Source organism: Engraulis encrasicolus, chromosome 7 (assembly GCF_034702125.1).
Source record: "Engraulis encrasicolus isolate BLACKSEA-1 chromosome 7, IST_EnEncr_1.0, whole genome shotgun sequence".
NCBI lineage: Eukaryota > Metazoa > Chordata > Actinopteri > Clupeiformes > Engraulidae > Engraulis > Engraulis encrasicolus.
Genome location: NC_085863.1, coordinates 1379157 through 1405688, shown reverse-complemented (window position 1 = coordinate 1405688; position 26532 = coordinate 1379157). Strand labels below are relative to the sequence as shown.

General features: G+C 41.2%; 2 protein-coding genes across 2 annotated transcripts; both read right to left on the bottom strand.

Annotated features, from left to right (window-relative positions):
* Nucleotides 1–4503: 4503 nt before the first annotated feature.
* On the bottom strand, nt 4504–10788 carry LOC134453281 (zinc finger protein OZF-like). Its single transcript, XM_063204156.1, has 2 exons — nt 10395–10788; nt 4504–5679 (listed from the first exon to the last, which is right to left on the bottom strand). The coding sequence occupies exons 1-2, from the start codon at nt 10786–10788 to the stop codon at nt 4613–4615; spliced, it is 1461 nt and encodes a 486-aa protein (XP_063060226.1). The 3' UTR covers nt 4504–4612.
* A 12948-nt stretch (nt 10789–23736) lies between these two features.
* LOC134453280 (gastrula zinc finger protein XlCGF57.1-like) lies at nt 23737–26109 on the bottom strand. The gene is made up of 2 exons (XM_063204155.1): nt 25709–26109; nt 23737–24773 (listed from the first exon to the last, which is right to left on the bottom strand). Exons 1-2 carry the CDS (start codon nt 26073–26075, stop codon nt 23737–23739), a joined length of 1404 nt encoding a protein of 467 aa, XP_063060225.1. The 5' UTR covers nt 26076–26109.
* Between the last annotated feature and the right edge of the window lie 423 nt (nt 26110–26532).

The window sequence follows — 26532 nt, the reverse complement described above, 5'->3', positions numbered from 1 at the left end:
TGGTTTTGGGAAGGGCACAATTTGAAAACTCGGAAACATACAATGCGGGAAACTTTGAACCCTTTTTTCAAAAAAGGGTTCTATGTTCCCCGCTGCTTCCAAGTAGACTGCTGCCGCATGGTAAAGCACAGGTCGTTGTTGCACCTCTGACAGGTTAGGTTTAGGTATAGTTTTGGTGAGGGCACAAATTTACAACTCAGAAACATTGCATTTCTGACAGGTTAGGTTTAGGGATGGTTTTGGGAAGAGTACAATTTGAAAACTTGGAAACATACAATGCGGGTAAAGCTGGGCTTACACTGTGCGACTTTTGCCCCGACTTGGCACTCGCATGATTTTCGCAGGCCTTGCTCAATCGCAGGTCAACCGTGAGTCTCGCATCGTGCAGTGTACATGGGGTAACGACAAGCAATTTCGCCTCACGATAGTGCAATCGCGGGGTCGCAAGAAAATCAAAACGGTTTGATATCCAGGTCGTGGCTCATGCGTAAATCGTGCGTAAATCGCACAGTTAAAGTAGTGCTACGACCCGATTTGACATTCACATGCACAAATTAATAGGGCCGTGCGATTTGCTGTTGAGCGCGACCTCATCTCCACCCCAGGTGCGCAGGTTCCCTCCTCTGCATACCGGTACATGTATTCGCAAATGTCTTCTTCGTGCACAATAAGGGATTTATTACCAATTTAACCTTAGTAAGGACCTAATAGGCCTTAGAGTTTGCTTAGCACATGCTTTACAAGTCACTTATGCAGGCATTAACATTGTATGTATTAGTGCTTATAGATGTATCCCTAAAATAAAGTGGTATAAAGTGAATGCTCATTGGTAGCCCTATAATGCAGGCCATTCCGCCAGTGTAGTGCTGTAATAGCCATTGAGAAGTTAACTACCCTAGTACTACACTGCCATGATATAACACAGGGCCCTTAGAAATGCAATATGACTTGGTCATTGCCATTCTGGTAAGAGCAAATTTACGGTATAAATCTGTGTCTTCTTAACGTGTTAAGGTGTAAAACAAGGGGGGCGGAAGTTTCCCTGCCCCCCTGACATTCTTGTGGGATAGCTTTAGTGTCATAAAGCAGGCCCGTAGCCAGCATTGTGGTGGTGGTGGGGGGGTCTTTTCCCCTGGAAATTGGACTTCATTTGGCTCCCTACTCCAATGTTTCCCAATATACGTGAGCACACTTCTCTTAAAGGAGTAGTCCGGTGTGAAATGGTTTACGTTGTGTCAACATGTGATGCTGAGCGCTGACGTTTGCCTCATACCTCGCATCCAAAGGTCCGAAATCCGAGTGCTAGTCGGACCCCGCGAGCTAGGTGAAATGCAGCTTCTGTTGGGAGGTCCTGGCACCTGTGTTAGCCATGGGGCTAAATCTTTACTTTACACCCATTTACGAGGCTCAAAGTTGCAAAAATGTTGATCCCGTAGTGTCGGGTGGTTGTTGACATGTAAATCCAGGCACTGAGAAGTTTGATAGTGCACCGTTGGTTTAACTACAATTATGTTTTTGAAGGCTGCGCCTCGGAGGACTCTGCCGGGCGCCGCCATCTTTTTTTCTAGTCTATCGAAACAATAGGTCAATAGGTCTTTTTTCAGCTTCAGCGACAAAATATTACAGTACTTATAGGTTTGTTTTTTTTTTTTTACAATGGGTGTTTTGTCGCTGAAGCTGAAGTCAGTTTTAGACGGTCTCCGACTGCAGTCCAATAACCACGTGATGTATCACATGACCTATTGTTTCGATAGACTAGAAAAAAAGATGGCGGCGCCCGGCAGAGTCCTCCGAGGCGCAGCCTTCAAAAACGTAATTGTAGTTAAACCAACGGTGCACTATCAAACTTCTCAGTGCCTGGATTTACATGTCAACAACCACCCGACACTACGGGATCAACATTTTTGCAACTTTGAGCCTCGTAAATGGGTGTAAAGTAAAGATTTAGCCCCATGGCTAACACAGGTGCCAGGACCTCCCAACAGAAGCTGCATTTCACCTAGCTCGCGGGGTCCGACTAGCACTCGGATTTCGGAATGCAGGGGACCTTTGGATGCGAGGTATGAGGCAAACGTCAGCGCTCAGCATCACATATTGACACAACGTAAACCATTTCACACCGGACTACTCCTTTAACGTATACCTTATCCATATTTACCTGGAATTTGTCTTTATAGGAGACCTAGTCAAAGTGGTCTGTGTTTATTGTCAAGGTGGCCGCCTTAGCAATAAAGTGCTGTGGGAAACCCTGATATTTGTGACTGAGAACATTTGGTCCATGTCACAAATATGTGTTTCCCAGCTGCCTGTTTGCCATAACCCATGTGCCTCATCTTAACTCTTCAGAGCACCAACGCTGGACCAAGTTCTGGGACGTCAACTCTTCTGGGTTTCTTCAGGAGGAGGAGAAGTATGCTAACGCTTTACTCTCATTATGTTTTGAAATTCCAACGTTAAAACAAAATACACATCGTGCATTTCCATTTAGCATTTCGTGTTTTAGTTTAACATTTTCTTTCTTTCTTAGGCAACATGGGCAATGTCTCAGTTGATCTCGCCAGCTCTGAAATGTCAGGCACCTACAGTGCAGTAGACAGCGAAGTGGTGTCAACATCATCTTTGTAACACCAGGACATTGTGGAGCAGTGACTTACAGAAACATGCAGGAGCTGATCCCTCTGAAGGGAGTTATTCCTTGACAAGGACCGCCTTGCTCAACGTTATTCAGATTATTGCATGGCTAATCTGAGATTATGTACATACAGTCAATCCGGAAAGTATTCACAGCGCTTCACTTTTTTCACATTTTATTATCTTACAGCCTTATTCCAAATGCTACAAATGAATCTCTGTTGTCAAAATCCTACACAAATTATTCCATTATGACCATGTGAAAAACAAGTTGTCTTGACAGTTTTGAAAATTTATAAAAATAAAAAACAAAGAAATCATTTTTACAAAAGTTTTCACAGCCTTTGCTTAATACTTTGTAGAACCAACTTAAGCAGCAACTACATTCATTTTTTCATTTCAAAATGAAAAGGGATGAAAAGGGAGGTCATTGGTGTGTGTTTCAACCTTTCAGTACATTGAAATTGTACATTTTGAGTCTGCACCTGGCTAAAATAGATGGGTGTGAGTTTTGAATTAAATCCTATGGAGAGTATCATGATCTGCTTCTGTAGTCACAGTGCATGTTGACAGAAAAAATGTGAAAAATTTTACAGAAAAAATGTGAGGTAGTCTGTCACACAGTTGAGGCACACAAGAGGATGGGTGCTGAAATGGGACAACAACCCATATTTTAGAGGCAATTGACTTTTGAATTGCTTCATAACAATGAAATACACATTCTGGAATAGCCCAGTCAAAGCTCTGACAAAAAACATTTGAGATGATATGGCATGAAGTCAAGAAAGCCATCCACTCCAGATATCCCAGAAACCTTGCTGAAGAAGGGCAGTTTTCTGAAGAAGAGGGAGTCAAGATACATCCAGATTGTTTTGTTAATAATAAGGAAACATCTGGTTGAGGTTATTGCGACAAACTTAGGGTTAAAACCTATTGAATGCAAGGGTGTACTTACTTATGCCTTGCTGTCCTGTGAATGTTTACATATTATGGCCAATGAAAATATGTAAACTTGTAAATGTTTGGGTTGAATTAGTTAAAGCAGACTCTGGTTGTTCCTTCTTGTGATTTCCGGGAAGATCAGACCATGCTTTATGACCAATTTTGACAGAAATGTAAGAAATTTCAAAGGGTGTACAAACTTTTTCCTGGGACTGTAAGTATAGGGGCAGCCGTGGCCTAGTGAGAGGCAGCCGTGGACTAGTGGGGGGCAGCCGTGGCCTAGTGGGGGGCAGCCGTGGCCTAGTGTGGGGCAGCCGCAGCCTAGTGGTTAGAGAGTTGGTCTTTCAATCTGGGGGTTGCAGGTTCGAATCCCCTCTGACCTCTTCCACATCCATGGCTGAAGTGCCCTTGAGCAAGGCACCTAACCCCACATTGCTCCAGGGACTATAAACAATACCCTGACAAATAATAACTGTAAGTCGCTTTTAATAAAATGAAAGCGTCAGCTAAGTGAAATGTAATGTGTAAGTAAGTGAGTAATGTCTTGTTAGCAATGTCTTTATTTATGTATGTGTTTATGCTTCTTGACAACTTAATTCCCCCCTGGGGTCAATAAACGATACTCTACTCTACAGATCTTGTTCCCCAGTCTCAACATGCAGATGTTACACGGTGCACCTTTAATGCAGGTCTTGTTCCCCAGTCTCAATATGCAGATGTTACACGGTGCACCTTTAATGCAGGTCTTGTTCCCCAGTCTCAACATGCAGCATGTTCTGTAACTGTTCTGTATAGTAATACATGCCCTGTGCACCAGAGTTAGTTAACGTCAATGTGGATATTCTGATGCTTAGTGAGGTGACCCGTCTGTGCAAAGCATTTTCCACATGTAACACATCTGTAAGGCCTTTCTCCAGTATGAATTCTCTGGTGTGTTTTGAGATTAAATTTATGTACAAAGCCTTTTCCACATGTAGCACACTGGTAAGGCCTTTCACCAGTATGGTTGCTCTGATGGGAAATGATGTGACCTTTCTTTTCAAAACATTTTCCACATGTAGCAAGGCATTTCTCCAGTATGGGTTCTCTGATGGGTAATAAGCTGACTTTTCCGTGCAAAGCCTTTTCCACATGTAGCACACTGGTGAGGCCTTTCCCCCGTATGAATTCTCTCATGATTAGCTAAAATGCTGGGCTGTGAAAAGGCGGCTCCGCATGTTAAACACTGGAAAGGCTTTTCTCCAGTATGGGTTCTCTGATGGGTAATAAGCTGACTTTTCCGTGCAAAGCCTTTTCCACATGTAGAACACTGATAAGGCCTTTCTCCAGTATGGATTGTCTCATGATAAGCTAAACTGATGGGCTGTGAAAAGGCTGCTCCGCATGTTAAACACTGGTAAGGCCTTTCTCCAGTATGGATTCTCTGATGGGTGATGAGTGCAAACTTCCGTATGAAGCCTTTCCCACATGTAGCACACTGGTAAGGCCTTTCTCCAGTGTGGATTCTCTGATGGGTGATCAGGTGACTTTTCTCTTTAAAGTCCTTTCCACACGTAGCACACTTGTAAGGCCTTTCTCCAGTATGGATTCTCTCATGACGAGCTAAACCGTTGGGCTGTAAAAAGGCTGCTCCGCATGTTAAACACTGATATTGTTTGTCTCCATTGTGAGCTTTCTGATGAGCAATGAGATGACCTTTCTGATTAAAGCTTTTTCCACAATGGGCACACAGAAAAGGCCTTTCTCCAGTATGGACTATCTGGTGCTTGTCGAGAATACCCTTTGATATAAAGCCTTTTCCACATGTAGTGCACTCATAGGGCATTTCTCCAGTATGGATTCTCTGATGGATGATGAGGGTACCTTTCCGATTAAAGTCTTTTCCGCATGTAGCACACTGGTAAGGCTTTTCCCCAGTATGGGTTATCTGGTGCCTTTTGAGATTACCATTGTTTGCAAATTCTTTCCCACATGTTGCACATTTGAATAGATTTCCTGATACAAGGGTTGTCTTGCGCTTTGATGAATGATGTTTTGTTTCAAAGCTCTTCTCACTTGTGGTACACTGAGTTTGGTCCGCACAAGTATGAGCTGTCTGGTGTTCACCTAAATGCCGGTGAAAAAGAAAAATGTAAAAATACAAACAAATGAGTTTTCAACTTCAACACACCAGACGGATTACACCATACATTTCATAGAAAGACTGTACAACTGTTTCGCGTCTGTGGTGCATGGAATCAACCAAAGTCTGGTAACTATCAATGGATAGTTCAGAGCAGGTTATTTGTAGTACATTCCACAATTCATCTGCATGTCTTGTTTTTTCCTCATGAACAGTACATTTAGCTACAGCGACAGCAGAATTGTTTATGTCCACCCACAAGTGTTCAATGGAATTAAGGTGCGGGAATTGCGCCGGCCACTCCATTAGTTGGATGCTGTTTGTGTGGAACTATGATTCTGCTCACTTGTTGGTGTGTTTGGGGTCATTGTTCAGTTGAAACATCCACGTCAAAGACATGCTCTATTCAGTATATGGCAACATATATCCTGATGTGCTCTAACTGAGCCATGATAACTGCAGTAAATAGGACCAACTTCATAGTACAAAAAAGACACCCATCATGATACTTGCACCACCATTAGATTCAATATTCAAGATTCAAGATTCAAGGAGTTTATTGTCATTGTCAATGAAGTCAACGAAATTGTGGATGGAGCAACAACACTGCGTAGTTTGAAGTAGGCCTATAGAAGTAATCAAAAAGGAGTCATATAAAGTCTAAACTCATGAAGTATATCATGAAGTATAATACATTAAAGTAAATAATAGTAATAATATGAGTAACTAGAAAAGTGCTCCGAGATCACATACCTCCGCCAGGGCATGGCATAATTAGATAATGGACAAAAATAATCACTTTGCCAATATGAACGACTATATTCCTGTCAGAACTTTCAAAATGACACACTCATGTCAGTTCATCATTTGCAAAATTGACCTGCTTTGAAAGCTTGTGATCACGCGCTGATAGAATTGTAGCCTAATTAATGAAGGGAATGTAATGATTTTGACCAACAAAACTGAAACAACTACAGAAGGGTAAGGCCTTTTTTGCCTACGATGGTATATGCATCATTCTCATGGGCCACTGGTTAGTCTTGGCGCTGTCGGTTGAAGCGGCATTTGCTTCCAAGCATTCCTCAAATCACTATTCACCGTTTCTATCTCGCAACTGGGCTTGATTTTCAATTTAGTGAAGGGGGTGTTTGACCAGCATTGTGAACTTACACAGCCACAAATTCCATATTTTTGGCGATGGTACCCAATTAATTCGACATTGTCAACCAAAATGATCTGCGGTGGTCACTGTCCATCTCACAACAATTCACTTCCACTTCACACGTAGGGCCTATTTTAGGCAGCGGTAATTAATTTTAAATGATTGTTTTTTTAACTTCAATGAGGGCGTAGCCTAAGGCTAGGCTGCCTGCTGATGAGCAACTTTTTAGGTTGATAGCACTGGTGTGGGAGCTGGCGTCAAAGGAGACAGTCCCACCCTGTTCCTTACTGTTTAGAATGGCGCAGGCTCACCCGTGTGGAATATATGCCGGTGCTCGACCATTATGCATGCTGTCGGGCTTTCTGATCCCTGTCCATCTCGCAAACAACTTGGGGTTATCTTTGAATGTAGCGAAGGGGATGTAATGAATTTTGCCAGCATTGTGAACGTAGGCCTAGAGTCATAAATTATTTTGGCAACGGTAGCTTAATTAATTCGACAGGATTGTGAACCTAAGTCACAGTCCACAACAACATTGTGAACTTACACGATCACATAGGCCTATTCCATATTTTTTGACAACGTAATTAATTCGACAGCATAGTGAACCTAAACGATCTGCGGGGGTGGTCACTGTCCTTCTCGCACCAGCAATGATAACAGCTTAGGCCACACATAACAAATTGAATATTTTTGGTAGCGGTGGTAATTCATTTGACAGGACTGATTACTACTGCGGATGAAGGCTGCCTGCAGATGAACAACTTTTTAGGTGAAATGCACTTGGTGTTGGAGCTGGCGGTGAAGGAGAGAGTCTCTCCCTGTTCCTTGCTGAGACAGGCGCAGGCACGCCTCTGCTCAGTGCTCACCGTGCGCACCTTGTGGCAGGCAGTGGAATAGCAGCGAACTAACAAACACAGACAACAAACACAGACAACAAACAAACACAGAACACACACAAACCCAGGCGATCACATAACCTCCTGGCGGAGGTAATAATAAATGAATCAAGTAAATCAAACATTAAAAAATGAGATCCCCTCCCCACAATAGATGAGATTAGATAAGATTGTTCTTTTTGGGTCTATGTTGTTAAGGAAGAAAAACCAAGAAAGACAAAGGAAATATGGAATGCAGTGCAATTAACCTTGGCTACAATAACTGTTGACCGTTGCGGGATGTTGGTCGACTTCATGCACCACAGATACGAAACTGTTATTTAAAATGCAGCAAAATATCAGTTTAGGGTGCTCAGCAAAGGTAAATTGTCGAGAATTTGTTTGTTTATACGGAACATCCAAAGACACATTAACACTGCTTTTTTAAACATGCATTTCTCCACTGTCTATGTATACTATGAAATTTAATTGCTTAACTATTGTTTTTCTTTGAAATAGCAAATGTCCCTAAAGTACTTTTAGTCATTAAAGTGCAATTTATTTGAAGACTTTCGACATTTACTCATCTTTGTGAAGGCACTGCTATTTTTATGAGCACATACATTTCATATACAGTATATCACGAAAGTGAATACACCCCTCACAGTTTTGCAGATTTTTGAGTATATCTTTTCATAGGAAAGCATTACAGAAATTTCACTTTGACACAATGATTAGTGACCTTTTAACAACATATTTAACCGCTTAAATTTCTTGTTCACTCAGAAAAAAACAAAATACAGCCATTAATGTTTGAACATGTACTCACAAAAGTGAGTACACCCCAGATTAAAATCCGGTAGAGAAGGGGCTATGTTGGCTCGAATCGTCTCGAAATGAAACGAAATGAAAAGGGAGGTCATCAGTGTGTGTTTCAACCTTTCTTTGCATTGAACTTTTAAATTTTGAGTCTGCATCTGGCTTAAATAGATTGGTGTGAGATTTGAATGCAATCCTATGGAGAATATCATGTTCTGCTTCAGTAGTCACAGTGCATGTTGACATGCATGTTTCTTTTAGGTGTATTTCAGATTGCCAATGTTGACAGCATTCATGCGTCCCCAAACCATGTCAGTCCCACTACCATGCTTGGCTTATGAGAGGATACACCTTTTTGTAAAACTCACTTGTTTACCACCACACATGCTTGACACCATCTAAGGCAAATTTGTTTATCTTGGTCTCTTCAGATCACACGACATGGTTCCAGTGATCCATATCCTTGGTCTGTTCATCTCTCTTGAGACCAAGATAAACAAATTTGCTTCAGATGGTGTCAAGCATGTGTGGTGGTAAACAAGTGAGTTTTACAAAAAAGGTGTATCCTCTCATAAGCCAAGCATGGTAGTGGGACTGACATGGTTTGGGGATGCATGAATGCTGTCAACATTGGCAATCTGAAATACACCTAAAAGAAACATACATGTCAACATGCACTGTGACTACTGAAGCAGATCATGATATTCTCCATAGGATTGCATTCAAATCTCACCCCAATCTATTTAAGCCAGATGCAGACTCAAAATTTAAAAGTTCAATGCAAAGAAGGGTTGAAACGCACACTGATGACCTCCCTTGTCATCCCTTTTCATTTCGAGACGATTCGAGCCAACATAGCCCCTTCTCTACCGGATTTTAATCTGGGGTGTACTCACTTTTGTGAGTACATGTTCAAACATTAATGGCTGTATTTTGTTTTTTTCTGAGTGAACAAGAAATTTAAGCGGTTAAATATGTTGTTAAAAGGTCACTAATCATTGTGTCAAAGTGAAATTTCTGTAATGCTTTCCTATGAAAAGATATACTCAAAAATCTGCAAAACTGTGAGGGGTGTATTCACTTTCGTGATATACTGTATAGCTCTGGGATTACAGACTACACCATACATTTCATATACAGCTATTCTCCAACAAACAGAATATCATAGAAAGGATGACTTATTTCGTGAATTCCACCAAAGATATTCATGACCAACATATTTTAGGCTTCCAGGTAAAAATGGAAATTAGTATAGAAGATGTAACAGCTTTTTTCCTTTTTGAAGAAGATTGTGATTTTATCATAATCATTTTTATCATTTTATGCATGCATATGCTGAAAGTTTAACCTTTTGGACATAAATAGTTTTTTTTTTATACAGGAGCTCAACTCCACGTTTGTTTAAAATATTTGAATCTTGTTGTACCCCTAGACATTTTTGAATCATTAAATAAATGAGCACCCTTTTCCGTTTTTTTGAGTTCTTCTATGTTACCATTTGTAACAGCATAATATTCTATTTTTTGGAACGGAGCTATATATGGTATATCTTATTTTGGGGTCTAATAGCTTAGTTTATAATGGTAGTCAAATGTATTTCATGCTTCAAACTACTTGCAGCTTGTGCACTGATATGGTCATCTTAATATTTAAAAAGTAAAACGATTTAGGCACATGTAAGGCTTGTGTCATGTAATGTATATAAATCTGTAAAAGTGACAATAATGTCTGAGGACATGAGCTGGAACCACAGATATTTCAAATTTCCAATGTCTTCATTCTAATCAGATATAGTTGACATAAGAATGTTAAAACATTGTTTTAATGTAATTGAACTTACCTATTGGGGACATATCTTCATTGCATTCAATTGGAGATGTGTCCGCTTCCATTTTCATGTCCAGGGCTTCTTCTTTCACGTATGATGTATCAGTTTCATTCTCTTCCTCCTTTGCTCTGCACAAATACTCCGGGAGGAAATCATACATGTCTTCCTCTTTAATCACCTTCAGAGATATTGCCTGTTGTGAAGGAGTTGATGGCTGAATTGTAGAAGTGCTCTCATCACCACTAAATTGCATTACATGAGACTTCTCTCCTTCTTCAATCCCATCTGATAAACACGGCTCTTCTTTGCAAATTGGTGTCCACGCACCACTATCCTTCATGTCTGTGGACAAATGCTCTGGTAGAAAGTCATAGATGTCTTCTTCCTTAATGTCATTCACATTCATCGCGAGGTGTGATGAGTTTCTACTGTATGAAGATTCTCATTCATCCAGGTTCTGCTAGTCAAAGGATCAAAGTTGTAGCCAGCAGAACTACTGTTTGCAGCTTCAGGGCGATTCCTCTTCTGCAGTTCTGACCTGATGGTAATGATTCCTCTTCTGCAGTACAAGTCTTCTGCAGTTCTGACCTGATGGAAGGGAGCTAGAAGCTTTATCCCTGGGCCACTAGTAGAGGTGGATCTGTAGACCACTCCCCTCGTTAATTGCCAGAAGGGTTTCAGCCATCAAGGTGTAAATGGGAGAGCTTTAGACCACTCCCCTCGTTAGGTGACTAAACGGTCTCAGCCATCAAGGTGTAAATGGGAGAGTCGTTTTGGTTTCAGGATCCAGAGAGTGACAACAACTCTCATTTAAATTTCACCAAGAGTACCCTCATCCATTTAACTCGTTGTGGTTTCAGGATCCAGAAGGGTGATAACGTGTAAATGTGAAAAGTCATTTGAATTCTGTAAAGGGTCAATTGATAAGCTGTGCCAGGTCAAGTCAAGTCAAGTGTACTGCTAATAATAAAGCAAGTCAAGTCAAGTCAAGTCAAGTCAAGTCAAGTCAAGTCAAGTCAAGTCAAGTCAAGTCAAGTCAAGTCAAGTACTGCAAAAGCAAGACAAGTGTAACGCCGCATTATGTAATAACGGTGCAATATGTAATAATGTAACAAATTATTACATAATGTGGTGACAATCGCCACATTGTGTAATAATTTACGCATTTCGTAATACATTTCTTGAACGCATTTCGTAATAACTTTTTTCTCATCTTGTAATAAATTATTACAAAATGCGAAATTTATTACGGAATGCGGCCGCAACTTTTTTTTTTGATGGAAATGTAATAACATGGTGCATTATGTAATAATCTATATGGATATGTTTTTTCTGCACTTGGATTCAGTAGGCGCAGCACACATACATAGTCTCAGTGACATGGTATAGTCACTGCCCCCTCTCTCTCTCTCATTCTTCTCAGTTCTCAAACTGCTCGAGAGTCGCGAATGATGCGGTTAAAACCGTTAAGAAATAATTTCACAACTTGTTGCGTGCAACGAGTCCAACGAATGTCTCGCACTTTCTGCTACATTACACCAATTTACAGCGACATTAAATAGGCCAGGTCTAAACACTTCACGAGGAGGTGAAAACTTGTCTTGCACTTGCGTGGGTCTGTGGCGAGAGAGAGAGAGAGAGAGAGAGAGAGAGAGAGAGAGAGAGAGTGTGTGTGTGTGTGTGTGTGTGTGTGTGTGTGTGTGTGTGTGTGTGTGTGTGTGTGTGTGTGTGTGTGTGTGTGTGTGTGTGTGTGTACGCACGGAGACAAACCTGGCCCATATTGATCTTAAGCCCCATCTTGGCTCTTTGGAAATATTCTTAACATTACAAAGGCTATTTTAATATTTTGCCCCAAACAACATGAATCAAATCCCAGGAAAAGACCAACCATTATAAGTGACTCGTGGGGAGCTGTCCATGCTGGTGGTGCTTAATTTTTCCCGATATTTGCCCGTGGAGTAGTGAGTCTTTCATGTCAGGGTCTGACCATGGTGCTTTTTGCCCGTGGAGTGAGGAGACTGTCTTCTTGCAAAGCAAGAAGTCATAGCACCCGAGAAAAATGCCACTCTTTGTCCTATTTTCAATTTCAGTCCACTGTTCAGTAGGCCTATTAGGCTGCAATCAAATTCAATAGCCTATGCTCATCCACATGCACGCGAAAAACAATAACCCAAGCGGCGGGACTAATTCGATTATATTCCTTCCATAAATGTCCGAACGTCACAAAAATCAGTTATTTGCATTGTCCGTAATTATACCAAACAAAAAGGTATCAATAAAAGAAATCAAGTGTTCAGTTTCGATAATCCACGTTACAAATCCTCAACAACAGCAAGCCATTCCTTCTCTGCTATGAGGCAGGCAACGGAACAAGTGCAGACAGTAGGCTATATGACCACGTTGATGCTGCACGGCTTGAAAGGATTCTGTCTAAATTAAATATCTTGGATAGCCTATATAGACCTAGGCCTAACTAGATTTGTTGCAATACAGATTCATTTTCTATAGCCAGAAGTGTTCCGTTGGACTGACGAAACCGAACACGATCAAGTTTGCAACTTCTTTCCCTCATGCACTGTCCGTCAGCACCACCTGTCATCAGACGTCCGATTAGCTTTCATTACGTGCTGAGGGAAAAACTCTCGCCATTAGGCCCATGTGCTGTTGCACTGTTGTGAGGGATATCACCAAATAATTTAGATAAAAGTCAGAACATTATTTTGGCAATCTGTTCAGTCTGTTCATTTAAGTTTTTGGGTGCTCTTGGATATCGGGGATCAGTTCATGTAGAGAGAAGAGTTCATCCAGGCACTCCAAAATAAGGTGTCCAAACGGGAAGTTACATTACAAAGCCTTTAATGGTACTGGGCTGGGGTTACATTAAAAAGCCGACATGTTTCGACCTTACCAGGTCTTCATCAGGGCTACGTTCACCATTGAAAAGAAAGGCCTCCCTTAAATAGTGACATCACCACATCTGACCCATTACGCACTGAACACATTTGCGCACACCAGAGAAAACAAAGATTAAAAAATAGCCTGGGGTAATAAGTGATGCCACAGAAAAAAATGACCAGAAGTACAAATAAGCATCACAAAAAACAAGTAAAATCAATATCCTCATTTAGACCAGGATAGCGCATGGCATCCAGTTGGTGTATCCAAAAAGTCTGCCTCTGATTAAGTCTTTTTAGCCTGTCCCCACCCCTCGGAAGAGGTTTGATATGCTCGACGCCCTGTATGCGCAGCAGAGAATCATTTTTACCATGGTATATTCATTGAAATGTTTCGCCATGGGATAGTCAAAATTGCCCACTCTGATAGCATACAGGTATTTATTTTCTGCTAGCCTATCTCGCATGCGCCTTTTTGTGCGTCCGATATAAAAGAACCCATCAGCGCAAGGACCAGTTAGGCGGTATATGAAAAATGTAGAATTGCAATTAATGAAATCTCTCTGTCCGTATTCTCTCGTGGTTTTAGTATCCACAAAAGATTTGGCTTGTGTAACATTTGGGCAGTGAGGGCAGTTCATACATCTATAGGTGCCAATGGGTTTACGCAGCCAGGTTTCTCTCTTTTTCACCTGTAGGTGAGAGCGCATTAATTTATCTCCTAGGCTGGGTGCACTCTTTAAAGACACCATGGGTGGTTCTGGGAACACCTCACGTAGTTGCGCATCACTTTCAATAATGGACCAATTGTTCTTAATAATTTGCCTGATCCGCGTCGCTTGTGTACTATATGTCGTAACAAAAAAAGGACGGGACTGCTGGTGGCGATGATGTTTCTTTTTGGTCAATAACGTGTTGCGTTGAAGGGAGCGCGCTTCACTGTATGCGTTTTGGATGGCTTCAGGGTGATAGGCTCTATCACTGAATCTTTTCTCCATCAGCTCGGCCTGCTCGTGAAAATCATTTTCGAAATCACAGATACGCCTAATCTCTGGAATTGGCCGTGTGGAATATTTCTAATGAGATGCGGGGGATGGAATGAATCCGCTCTCAGAATGGTGTTCCGAGAGGTCGCCTTTCTGAATAAGGTGGTGTGCAGCTGTCCCTCCGCGTCTTTATATATCGTCAAATCAAGAAAGTGAATATTAGTTAATGAATATTCCAAGGAAGCCATCCAAAACGCATACAGTGAAGCGCGCTCCCTACAACGCAACACGTTATTGACCAAAAACAAACATCATCGCCAGCAGCAGTCCCGTCCTTTTTTTTGTTACGACAGTTCATAGATGTATGAACTGCCCCCACTGTCCAAATGTTACACAAGCCAAATCTTTTGTGGATACTAAAACCACGAATGAATATGGACAGAGAGATTTCATTAATTGCAATTCTACATTTGTCATATACCGCCTAACTTGTCCTTGCGCTGAAGGGTTCTTTTATATCGGGCGCACAAAAAGGCGCATGCGAGATAGGCTAGCAGAACATAAATATGGTATCAGAGTGGGCAATTTTGACTATCCCATGGCGAAACATATGAATACCATGGTAAAAATGATTCTCTGCTGCGCATACAGGGCGTCGAGCATATCAAACCTCTTCCGAGGGGTGGGGACAGGCTAAAAAGACTTGATTTTACTTGTTTTTTGTGATTTTTATTTGTACTTCTGGTCATTTTTTCTGTGGCATCACTGGCATTACCCCAGGCTATTTTTAATCTTTGTTTTCTATGGTGTGCGCAAATGTGTTTAGTGCGTAATGGGTCACATGTGGTGATGTCACTATTTAAGGGAGGCCTTTCTTTTCAATGATGAAGACCTGGTGAGGTCGAAACATGTCGGCTTTTTAATGTAACCCCAGCCCAGTACCATTAAAGGCTTTTTAATGTAACTTATCGTTTGGGCACCTTATTTTGGAGTGCCTGGATGAACTCTTCTCTCTACATGAACTGATCCCCGATATCCAAGAGCACCCAAAAACTTAAATGAACAGACTGAAGACTGCTTGAGCTTCCAGCCACCTGTGTGCCTTTCATTGCCAAAATAATGTTCTGACTTTTATCTAAATTATTTGGTGATATCCCTCACAACAGTGCAACAGCACATAGGCCTAATGGCGAGAGTTTTTCCCTCAGCACGTAATGAAAGCTAATCGGACGTCTAATGACAGGTGGTGCTGACGGACAGCGCACGAGCGAAAGAAGTTGCAAACTTGATCGTGTTCGGTTTCGTCAGTCCAGCGGAACACTTCTGGCTCTAGAAAATGAATCTGTATTGCAACAAATCTAGTTAGGCCTAGGTCTATATAGGCTATCCAAGATATTTAATTTAGATATTTAATTTAGTTTTCACCACCTCGTGAAGTGTTTAGACCTGGCGTATTTAATGTCGCTGTAAATTGGTGTAATGTAGCAGAAAGTGCGAGACATTCGTTGGACTCGTTGCACGCAACAAGTTGTGAAATTATTTCTTAACGGTTTTAACCGCATCATTCGCGACTCTCGAGCAGTTTGAGAACTGAGAAGAATGAGAGAGAGAGAGGGCAGTGACTATACCATGTCACTGAGACTATGTGTGTGTGCTGCGCCTACTGAATCCAAGTGCAGAAAAAACATATCCATATAGATTATTACATAATGCACCATCTTATTACATTTCCATCAAAAAAAAAAAGTTGCGGCCGCATTCCGTAATAAATTTCGCATTTTGTAATAATTTATAACAAGATGAGAAAAAAGTTATTACGAAATACGTTCAAGAAATGTATTACGAAATGCGTAAATTATTACACAATGCGGCGATTGTCACCACATTATGTAATAATTTGTTACATTATTACATATTGCACCGTTATTACATAATGCGGCGTTACACAAGTCAAGTCAAGTGTTCTGCTATTTAAAGCAAGTCAAGTCAAGTGTACTTTATTGTCAAAACTCTATGTAACAGGGTTAGCACAGAAGTTTGAAATTGTGCTTGACCAGTCTTCAATGGTCAATTAAACTAAACATACACATTAGGCATTGACACACACACACACACACACACACACACGTCAGGCATTTTCTCGGCTTTGTGTAGACGGGACAAAGTTTGTGTGTGCACACAATAGTTTTCGAGATGAGGAGACAACGAAACAATATAGAAATAAAGAAATGTAAACTCAGCACACACTTGAGACTATTCTTTTTTCTGTTTATTTCTTGGAGCGACACATAAGTAACAAATTAGCACTAGTTTTTTGTGTATTTACTTTGGACTTTGGCTGGATCAGATTTGGGGGCCCCTACTAAAGAAAGATTTTGGTTGGGGCCCTAGACAAATACCTAGTTTGCCTAACTCTAGATCCACCTCTGTTAGACATGAACACCCGTCTATCCATTTTATACTAACGGAGTAGCCTACAATTCGAGTCGAGTGTTTGTTCCCCCGCTGCCTGTCACGCCTAACCAGATTTTCATCATCTGGCTGCGATTTAGCAACTACATGCGAGGGCGCTTCTTTCCCTGCAGCACGGAACGGCATACGAGAGGGCAAGAGTGAAGTTATGTCACACCAGACTGAGTCGAGTGTTTGTTCCCCCGCTGCCTGTCACACCAGTCTGTCCTCCAGCAGTGCGGATGGGAGGGGCTTGCAGGAGTCAGCTTATGTCACACCAGTCTGTCCTATAGCAGTGCGGATGGGAGGGGCTTGCAGGAGTCTAGAGTCAGGTTATGTCACACCAGTCTGTCCAATAGCAGTGTGGATGGGAGGGGCTTGCAGGAGTCTAGAGTCAGGTTATGTCACACCAGTCTGTCCTATAGCAGTGCGGATGGGAGGAGCTTGCAGGAGTCTAGAGTCAGGTTATGTCACACCAGTCTGGCCTATAGCAGTGCGGATGGGAGGGGCTTGCAGGAGTCTAGAGTCAGGTTATGTCACACCAGTCTGTCCTATAGCAGTGTGGATGGGAGGGGCTTGCAGGAGTCTAGAGTCAGGTTATGTCACACCAGTCTGTCCTATAGCAGTGTGGATGGGAGGGGCTTGCAGGAGTCTAGAGTCAGAGCCGTCTAATAAGAGTTGCGCAAACCGGGGACCAGGAAGTCGGTTGGTGATGTGATTCGCGTAGATTAAAATGTTTCTTAACAGTAAACTTCTGTTCGTTGGAAACTAACACAGAACCATGCACATACCAAACAAAGATTAAGTACAAACAAATTACATTACCTTTACCACATTTTCTGTGTTCTACGGCCACCTCCTAGAACTAAGTAACTTCTAATAGAACTAAAGTCAATGGGGATTTCCATGTTAACGCTCCGTGAGGCTCCATGAGAGCCGCCATTGCTGTGGAAAGATTGGTCCATAGAGGTCTATGGGAGTGGCGTAACTCTGTTATTAGATGGCTCTGTCTAGAGTCAGGTTATGTCACACCAGTCTGTCCTATAGCAGTGTGGATGGGAGGGGCTTGCAGGGGGCTTTGGCACTCTGCAGCTATTTTCTAAATGCACCACGCAGCAAGTTGAATTAATCAAGCTGTAAATAATCCTCACAATTTTTGGAAACAAAACGGATCATTTCCCTTCATTAAAACTGTGAGTAAACCTGTCACCCAATCACATCAAGGGGCTGATGGCCACGCTAATATACAATAGAGGTTGATAGTGATGCTAATTAAATCACTACCACCATATTAGCCATAGTGACGATGTGTGGATGCCACTACCACCATACAGCTCCAGGCCTTTTTATTAGAATACCATGAAAAAGTTGATTTATTTCCATAATTCCATCAATAATGTTAACCCTATTCAGACTGGGCTTTTTTGGCATTCCTGGGCCTGGGGGGGGGCTCTTTTGACCCCCCCCTCATAACTCATGAACGGAATACAGTATCACTACGAAACTTGGGGAAGATGATCTACATATGGACATGTATGAATGACATCATTTTTGTGTAATTATCTGGTATTATGACGTCATTATGACATCATTATCTTATTATGCCCAAAATATCATCATAATGGATTTTCCAACAAATTTAGGTAATGCACTTAAATTTTAATGATTTTATGCTTCAAACCACTTAAATGCTCACAAAGTTGTCTGATGCTAATGGAAATAACAAAAAAATATGAAAATATATGGCGTCATAGATATGGTAAAGTGATTTTTGGTCAGACATACCTGTCAGAAAACCGTTGCCATGGCAACGGCAAGAATGATAAACCTAATCTTTAGGTACCTAACTGTAGCCAACTAAATGTTAGGAAAAGTCACAAAGTTTCGTAGTCATAGCTTAAGTCGTTAAGGAACTACACAACATCAAAGTTGGTGCGGGCACTTTTAGCCCCCCCCCCCCCAGTCTGGATAGGGTTAAACTGTCATGGATTTTAGATTCATGGCCCAGTTTTTTAACTATTCCATTAATTATTTTTTTCCTTTTTATATACGTTGGCCTTCCAGCTCAAAAAAACCCATGAATTGGGGAATTCGCATTATTAGAATATTGTTATAAAATCACATTTTTCTTCATCAAAATTTGGGTCACGTTAAATCAGTTGAAATTTGGTACTTTCTACATAACATGCAATGGTCCATACTTGGTTAGGACATTCTCTGTCTTCATAATGGCCATGATGCGTTTAACATTGAAGTCAATGGCAAAAACAGTGCATGGGAGTTATGGAAGCCCAAATATCCTTGATGCTTTGCTGTCAGCTGTTCTTGTTTGTTGACCTGGTGCCCCACACTTCACTCTTCAATATACCCTGTAGATTTCCAAGCCACGTTTTGGTGTTAACTCACCAGTTTAATTCTAACTCAACAGAAATAAAACCCCATTCATTTTCAATGGGGTTTCATTTCTGGTTATTTAGAATTAAACTGGTGAGTTAGCGCCAAAACGTGGCATACAGTGCCATGAGAAAGTTTGGGCACCCTTTTGGAAACTCATTACATCGGTTTATTTCTCGTTTACCTTTTAAAGTAGCATCTTCATTTTAACATATATTAAACTGTAGGGAAAGAGAAACATTTCAGCAGTGGAAGAATTTTCATAGGTGTTAGAGAAAGAATTTTATGTGAATTTAAACTAAAATAGGCGTGTGCATAAATATGGGCACCCCAAAGAAGGTGTACCGTTAATATGAAGTAGAGCTCAGCTTTGCAGCACAAACTGGTTTTAATGACTTTGGAATCTCTTCAGTCACCAAAACAGACATGATTGGTCATTAAAATTTTATTTATCATACAACATAGCAGACGAGGCTTGTCCTAAGTTCTTTCTTGAAGAGTGGAATATGGTGGGCTCTGAACAAAAGTTAAAAGGGCATGGCTAAATGATGGTAAGAATGGTAACAGGCACACTACAGAACACCTCCATAGAATTACAAGACCATAGCTGTTGATAGTGCAGACTTAGACATGGGTCCTTCCACGTATACTATTCACAAGGCAAAAGCTCATTGGATGGGTGACGAATAAAAAGGCTTTCCTGTGTATCTATCAGAAATAAGCTGTTAAACTTATGCAGAACGCTTATCTGGACAAGCTAAAAGCATTTTGGGAAATCATAGTGTGGTCATATGAGACTGAACTAGAGTTATTTGACCTTAACAATGGGAGGTGGACATGGAAAAACATGCACCCATAAATTCTATGACCTCTGGTCTAAAAGCCTCCATACTATATGTCTGTGTGGATAGTATGCACACTGTAAAACTTATTACAGTTAAGGGCCTCACTAATTATTTTCAAATAGCACATTTTCTAAAGAATGTTCAAGTGTCAGTCACAAAATTAGAGCTGAGCAGAGTTTGGACTTTCCAGCAGGACAGTGTTTGCACTGCACTGATCAAAATTCAACAATGAGTTAATGAAAAACAACAAGTACAATGTCTTGAAATAGTCTTACCAATCTTGAGATATCCACCATCATTGAAAATGAATTAATTTATTTGAACCAGGATGTTTAAAGAAGACAGGTGAGTAACCTGACTGAATTAGAGGGGTTTTGGATAGAATAATTGGCAACTATTCAGTAGCACCAGGCAGTTGGAACTTGTCTTCTTGTATAGCAAGTATCCAAAGGCCATGAGATCAGCAAAGTTGAGCTCTACTTCATATTAAAGGTATACCTTCTTTGGGGTGCCCATATTTATGCCCACGCATATTTTTGTTTAAATCCACATAAAATTATTTCTTTAACACCTATGAAAATTCTTCCACTGCTGAAATGTTTCTCTTTCCCTACAGTTTAACATATGTTAAAAGGAAGTTGCTACTTTAAAAGCTCAACGAGAAATAAACCGATGCAATGATTTTCCAAAAGGGTGCCCAAACTTTCTCATGGCACTGTATGTGGATGCTACTACCACCATATTAGCAATGCCCTGATGATCTTAGGTGGTCGAAACATGTTGGCATTTTAATTTCAATTATGAGTAGCCACAGATAATAAAGGCTTTTTAATATACCTCCTTCTTCCGACTGATTCACCTCTGAGTGTCTGGAAAACCTTCTGCTTTTCTAATTCTGGACTTCCCAATCGGGTTGACTTTTCTCTTTTTACAACAAAAAACATTTCTTGTACCGCGAAAAAGACATCACTTTATTTCAAAAGAAGTAAAAAAATAAAATAAAAAAGTAGTGACATACTTCTACAGATATTTTGAGTTATCAAGTGGAACAATGCATAAGAATAAAAGTCATAATACTTGTATTAATGAGTGATCCTCACCAAATACAGCATCCACATGTCCTATACAGCATGCAAATGTTCTGTTACTGTGCCTCAGTTTCAACATGCAGATGTTACACAATGTACCTTCAATAAAGGTCTTGTTCCCAGGTCTCAACATACAGATTTTCTGTAACTGTTCTTCAGAATAATGCAGCTCTTGTGCGCCGGTATCAGTTGTTGTCAATGTGAATTTTCTGATGCCTGTCGAGATAACTCTTCAATCCACATGTAGTACACTGGTAAGGAATTTCTGCAGTATGGATTCTCTTGTGCGTTTTGAAAAGCACATTTCTGTCCAAAGCCTTTAATACAGGTCTTGTTCCCAGTCTCAACATGCAGATGTTACACAGTGCACGTTTAATACTTACACATATGTGCAAGTATGTGTGTAATGTCTCCTGAGCAATGTCTTTATTTATGTATGTGTGTATGCTACTTGACACCTTAATTTCCCCCTGGGATCAATAAACGATACCATATTTTTCAGACCATAAAGGCGAACTTAAAATACTAAAATATTGACAAAAATGGACAGACCGTCTTATAACCGTTTTCTATGTGTGTAAGGAAAAAAAGTTGACGCCCGCTTCGCGAAACTGTCAATATTTTACAACAACTTTGGAAAAAAATGAAATATTCGAAATGTTAATGGCCATTAGGGCCACCATAGTCTTTGCGCGGGATACAGTAGCTGTTACTGTACACAATGGCACCTGCTAAGAGGCACTCCTATGAAGCTGGCATTAAGCTTATGGTTATCTTTTATATTAGAGCACGGCAATAATGCTGCTGGGAGAGAGTACAACATACAGTAAATGAATCAATGGTCCGGAAATGGAGAAAACAAGAGAATGAACTGCATCAAGTAAGAAAAATCCCAAAAAGTTTCAGGGGGAACAAGGCAAGATGGCCACAGTTGGAGGACAAGCTAGCACAGTGGGTTATGAAGCAGAGAGCGATTTGTAGAAGCATCTCTACAATAACAATCCGACTCAAGGCAATAACGATGGCGCAGGACATGGAGATCAACGACTTTCGAGGGGGGCCTTCTCCCTTCATGAAAAGGCTCTCTCCATCCCTACATGAACGACGGTCTCGCAGCAGCTGCCTAAAGATTATGAGGAGAAGCTAACCATTTTCCGCAGCTACTGCAAGGACACGATCGATGAGAAGAGTATTCCGCCAGAGAACGTGATTAACATGGACAAGGTCCCACTCACCTTTGATATTCCCATGAATCGGACTGTCGAGAGAACTGGAACCAGCACAGTCTCTGTACGAACGACAAGGAACGAGAAGGCATCCTTCACTGTTGTCCTGGGTGTTCCGGCTAACGGTCAGAAACTACTTCCCATGGTGATTTTCAAAAGAAAGACTTTGCCAAAAGGAAAGTTTCCGCCCGGTGTCATCTTCAAAGCTAACTCCAAAGGAGTGGCTTAGAGAAGTCTTTGTCAAGAGACTGGGTGTTTTTTTTCACCAAATTCCATCACTGTTGATTTTCAACTCCATGCGTTCTCATCTCACTGATGCTGTGAAAACCCAATTGAAGCAAACAAATTCGGTGCTTGCCGCTATTCCGGGTGGGTTGACCAAAGAGCTCCAACCTTTAGACATCGGTGCCAAGAGGTCGTTCAAAGCCAAATTGCAGGCTATGTGGGAACTCTGGATGACCGAGGGTGAACACACTTTCACCAAGACAGGGAGGCAGCGGCAGGCGAGTTACGCCACCATCTTCGAGTGGATTGTGGATGCCTGGGCAAAGGTACCAGTCACCTGTGTTGTCCGAGCTTTCGCGAAGGCCGAATTCAATGCACAGCAAAATGACAACGACACTGACTCGGATGGTGACGATGAGGCCATGCTCACTGCCGAACTTGCCCAGCTGTTTAGCTCGGACACCGAGGATGAAGAGTTTCAGTGATTTATGGAGGAGGAATGAACTTTTTATCTCTAAGTGTGTATAATTCTAAGCCTCAGTTCATCACTTGCAGGAGGACTGTTCTTTCATTTGACTGTTCTTTCATGTGCTGTTCCATCCCCGCTGTTTGCTGGTGAAATGGATTCATGAAATTAAATGGAATTTAATGCATTTACAATTGTTGCACTTGTTAAACGTGAGTGATTATTAATTGCATTTTTAAGCTATCTGAATTGTAAAACGAATAAAAGGAGAAGCTTAAAGTTTGACATATGTGACACGTTTCATTTAATTAATGACAGGTTACCGGTAATAATAATAATTATGAATACACCGTAATGGAGATTTTTTTTCAAAAAAGTGAAGCACTGGCTGTGTGGGTGGGTGGGTGTTTTGGGAGAGACACAGAGCAGCGGAGAGACAAGGAAGCGAGGCCCTTTCTGTGTTTTGTATGAATTTATTACTGTATGAATATTACATGGTTTGAAACGTTTGTTTTCATTGGCAAAAACATGATTTAAAAAGTGCGCCTTATAACACGATGCGTCTTGTGTGTGAAAAAAGTCATTGATGGCGCGTCTTTTGACCCAGTGCGCATTTTGGTCCCAAAAATACGGTACTCTACTATAATGCAGGCCTTGTTCCCCAGTCTCAACATGCAGATGTTACACAGTGCACCTTTAATGCAGGTCTTGTTCCCCAGTCTCAACATGCAGCATGTTCTGTAACTGTTCTGTATAGTAATACATGCCCTGTGCGTTAGTTAGTTGATGTCAATGTGGATTTTCTGATGGGTGGTGAGGTTACCCTTCTGTGCAAAGCCTTTTCCACACATAGCACACTTGTAAGGCCTTTCTCCAGTATGGATTCTCTGATGATTGATCAGGGTACCTTTCACTGCAAAGCCATCCCCACATGTAGCACATTTGTAAGGCCTTTCTCCAGTATGAATTGTCTGATGGGTGATGAGGTGACCTTTCCGTGCAAAGCCTTTTCCACATGTAGCACACTGGTAAGGCCTTTCCCCCGTGTGGGTTTTCTGATGCTTGTAGAGATCACTCTTTCCTACAAAGCCTTTTCCACATGTAGCACACTGGTAAGGCCTTTCTCCAGTATGGATTCTCTGATGCTTGATCAGGGTACCTTTGTCTGCAAAGCCGTCCCCACATGTAGCACACTTGTAAGGCCTTTCTCCAGTATGAATTCTCTGATGGGTAATAAGATGACTTTTCTGTGCAAAGCCTTTTCCACATGTAGCACATTGGTGAGGCCTTTCCCCCGTATGAATTCTCTCATGATTAGCTAAACTGGTGCTTTGTGAAAAGGCTGCACCGCATGTTAAACACTGGTAAGGCCTTTCCCCCGTGTGGGTTCTCTGATGCTTGTAGAGATCACTTTTTCCTACAAAGCATTTTCCACATGTGACACACTGGTAAGGCTTTTCTCCAGTATGGGTTCTCTGATGGGTGATGAGGGTACTTTTCTGTGTAAAGTTTTTTCCGCATGTAGCACACTGGTAAGGCCTTTCCCCCGTGTGGGTTTTCTTATGCTTGTAGAGATCACTCTTTCCTACAAAGCATTTTCCACATGTGACACACTGGTAAGGCTTTTCTCCAGTATGGGTTCTCTGATGGGTGATGTTACTTTTCTGTATAAAGCCTTTTCCACATGTAGCGCAGTGGTAAGGCTTTTCCCCAGTATGGGTTCTTTGGTGCACGTTGAGATTACCCTTTAGTTCAAATCCTTTCCCACATGTGTCACATTTGAATGGATTTCTTGGCACATGGGTCTGGTCTTCGCCTGAGTACACGAAAATGAAAAAAATACAAACAAATGAAGTTTTAACTTCAACACACCAGACGGATTACAGATTACACCACACATTTCCAGATTACACCACATATTTATATACATTTACAGATTACACCACACATTTATATACAGCTCCTGGATTAGTGAAAGCCCAACTGGGAGACTCCATTGTGATTGTGACACTGCACTCCACAGAACACAAGTGTTCACTGCACATTGCTCACAACGCAATTGCATTTATGCCTCACCCGTGCAAGGGGGCAGCCCCCAATGGCCCCCAAAGGGAGCAGTGTGGTGGGATGGTACCAGGGTACCTGAGCCATGGAGGAGGAGCACTTGTTAATTACTCCCCCCACCAACCTGGTGGGTTTTGAATTGAACCTGCAACCGTTGGGCTACAAGTCTGACACCCTAACAGCTTACCCATGACTGCCCATTAAAGGATACATCCTACATTTCATATACAGTTCCTGTCCCAAAAACATAGAATACGATGGAAAAATGTATGTATTTCCTGAATACCAGTATCAAAAATGTTAAACTTTCATAGAATATAGATGCATGATCAACATATTCTAATCTAGGCTTCCAGGAAAAAAGGGACAATTAGTACAAAAAATAAAAAAATGTTCCTTTTTGAAAAAGAAGATTCTAATTTTCTGTTTTGAATAATTTCCACATTTTAGTAGCTGGAATAGAACCTTAATATGCAGAAATAAACAAATCAATATTGAAATAGTTTAATCTGTGGGCAACGCATATATAATCTGTATGTATAACCTTTTTAATTGAATTATGGAATATACTTTTCCACTATATTTTATTTTTGGAAAGGAGTTGTATATATTACACATTTGTTTGGGTTATTGGGTAAAGGAGTGATAGTTGACATAGGAACATTGTTTTTATGTCATTCAACTTACCTATAGGGGCCATGTCTCCATTGTATTTCATTAGAGAAGACTCTGTTTCCTTCTTCATGTCATTCTCTTCCTCCTTTGTTCTGTACAAATACTTTGGGAGGAAATCATACATGTCTTCCTCCTCTTTAATCCTCTTCAGAGATACTGCCTGTTGTGAAGGAGTTGATGGCTGAATTGTAGAAGTGATCTCATGACCACTAAATAGCATTACATGAGACTTCTCCCTTTCTTCAGTTTCATGTGACAAAGATGGTTCTTGCTTGCAAATTGGTGTCCAAGTACCATTGTATTTCCTGTCTGTAGTCAAATGCTCTGGTAGAAAGTCATAAATGTCCTCTTCCTTAATGTCATTCACGTTCCTGTTCATTGCGAGTTCTGATGAGTTTCTATGAAGATTCTCATTCATCCAGGCTCTGCTAGTCAAAGGATCAAAGTTGTAGCCAGCAGAACTACTGTTTGCAGCTTCAGGGCGATTCCTCTTCTGCAGTCCAAGTCTTCTGCAGTTCTGACCTAATGGAAGGGAGCTAGAAGCTTTATCCCTGGGCCACTAGTAGAGGTGGATCTGTAGACCACTCCCCTCGTTAATTGCCAGAAGGGTTTCAGCCAAAGAAAATGGAATATTGTACAAGAACGACCACTAGCTGGTGGCCAGGAGTGGCACTGCAGCTATGTTATCGCAGCCAAGTAAATAATGAATGGGTGCCAATGGGGCTGTACGCTTCTCATAGAACTATCTGCCCGTGTGATTTTTTCCCTGGAAACAATGAAGTCGCGTTCGATAGATATGAGTAAGTGAAAGCATTTGCCGACAAGTTTGCATCTTG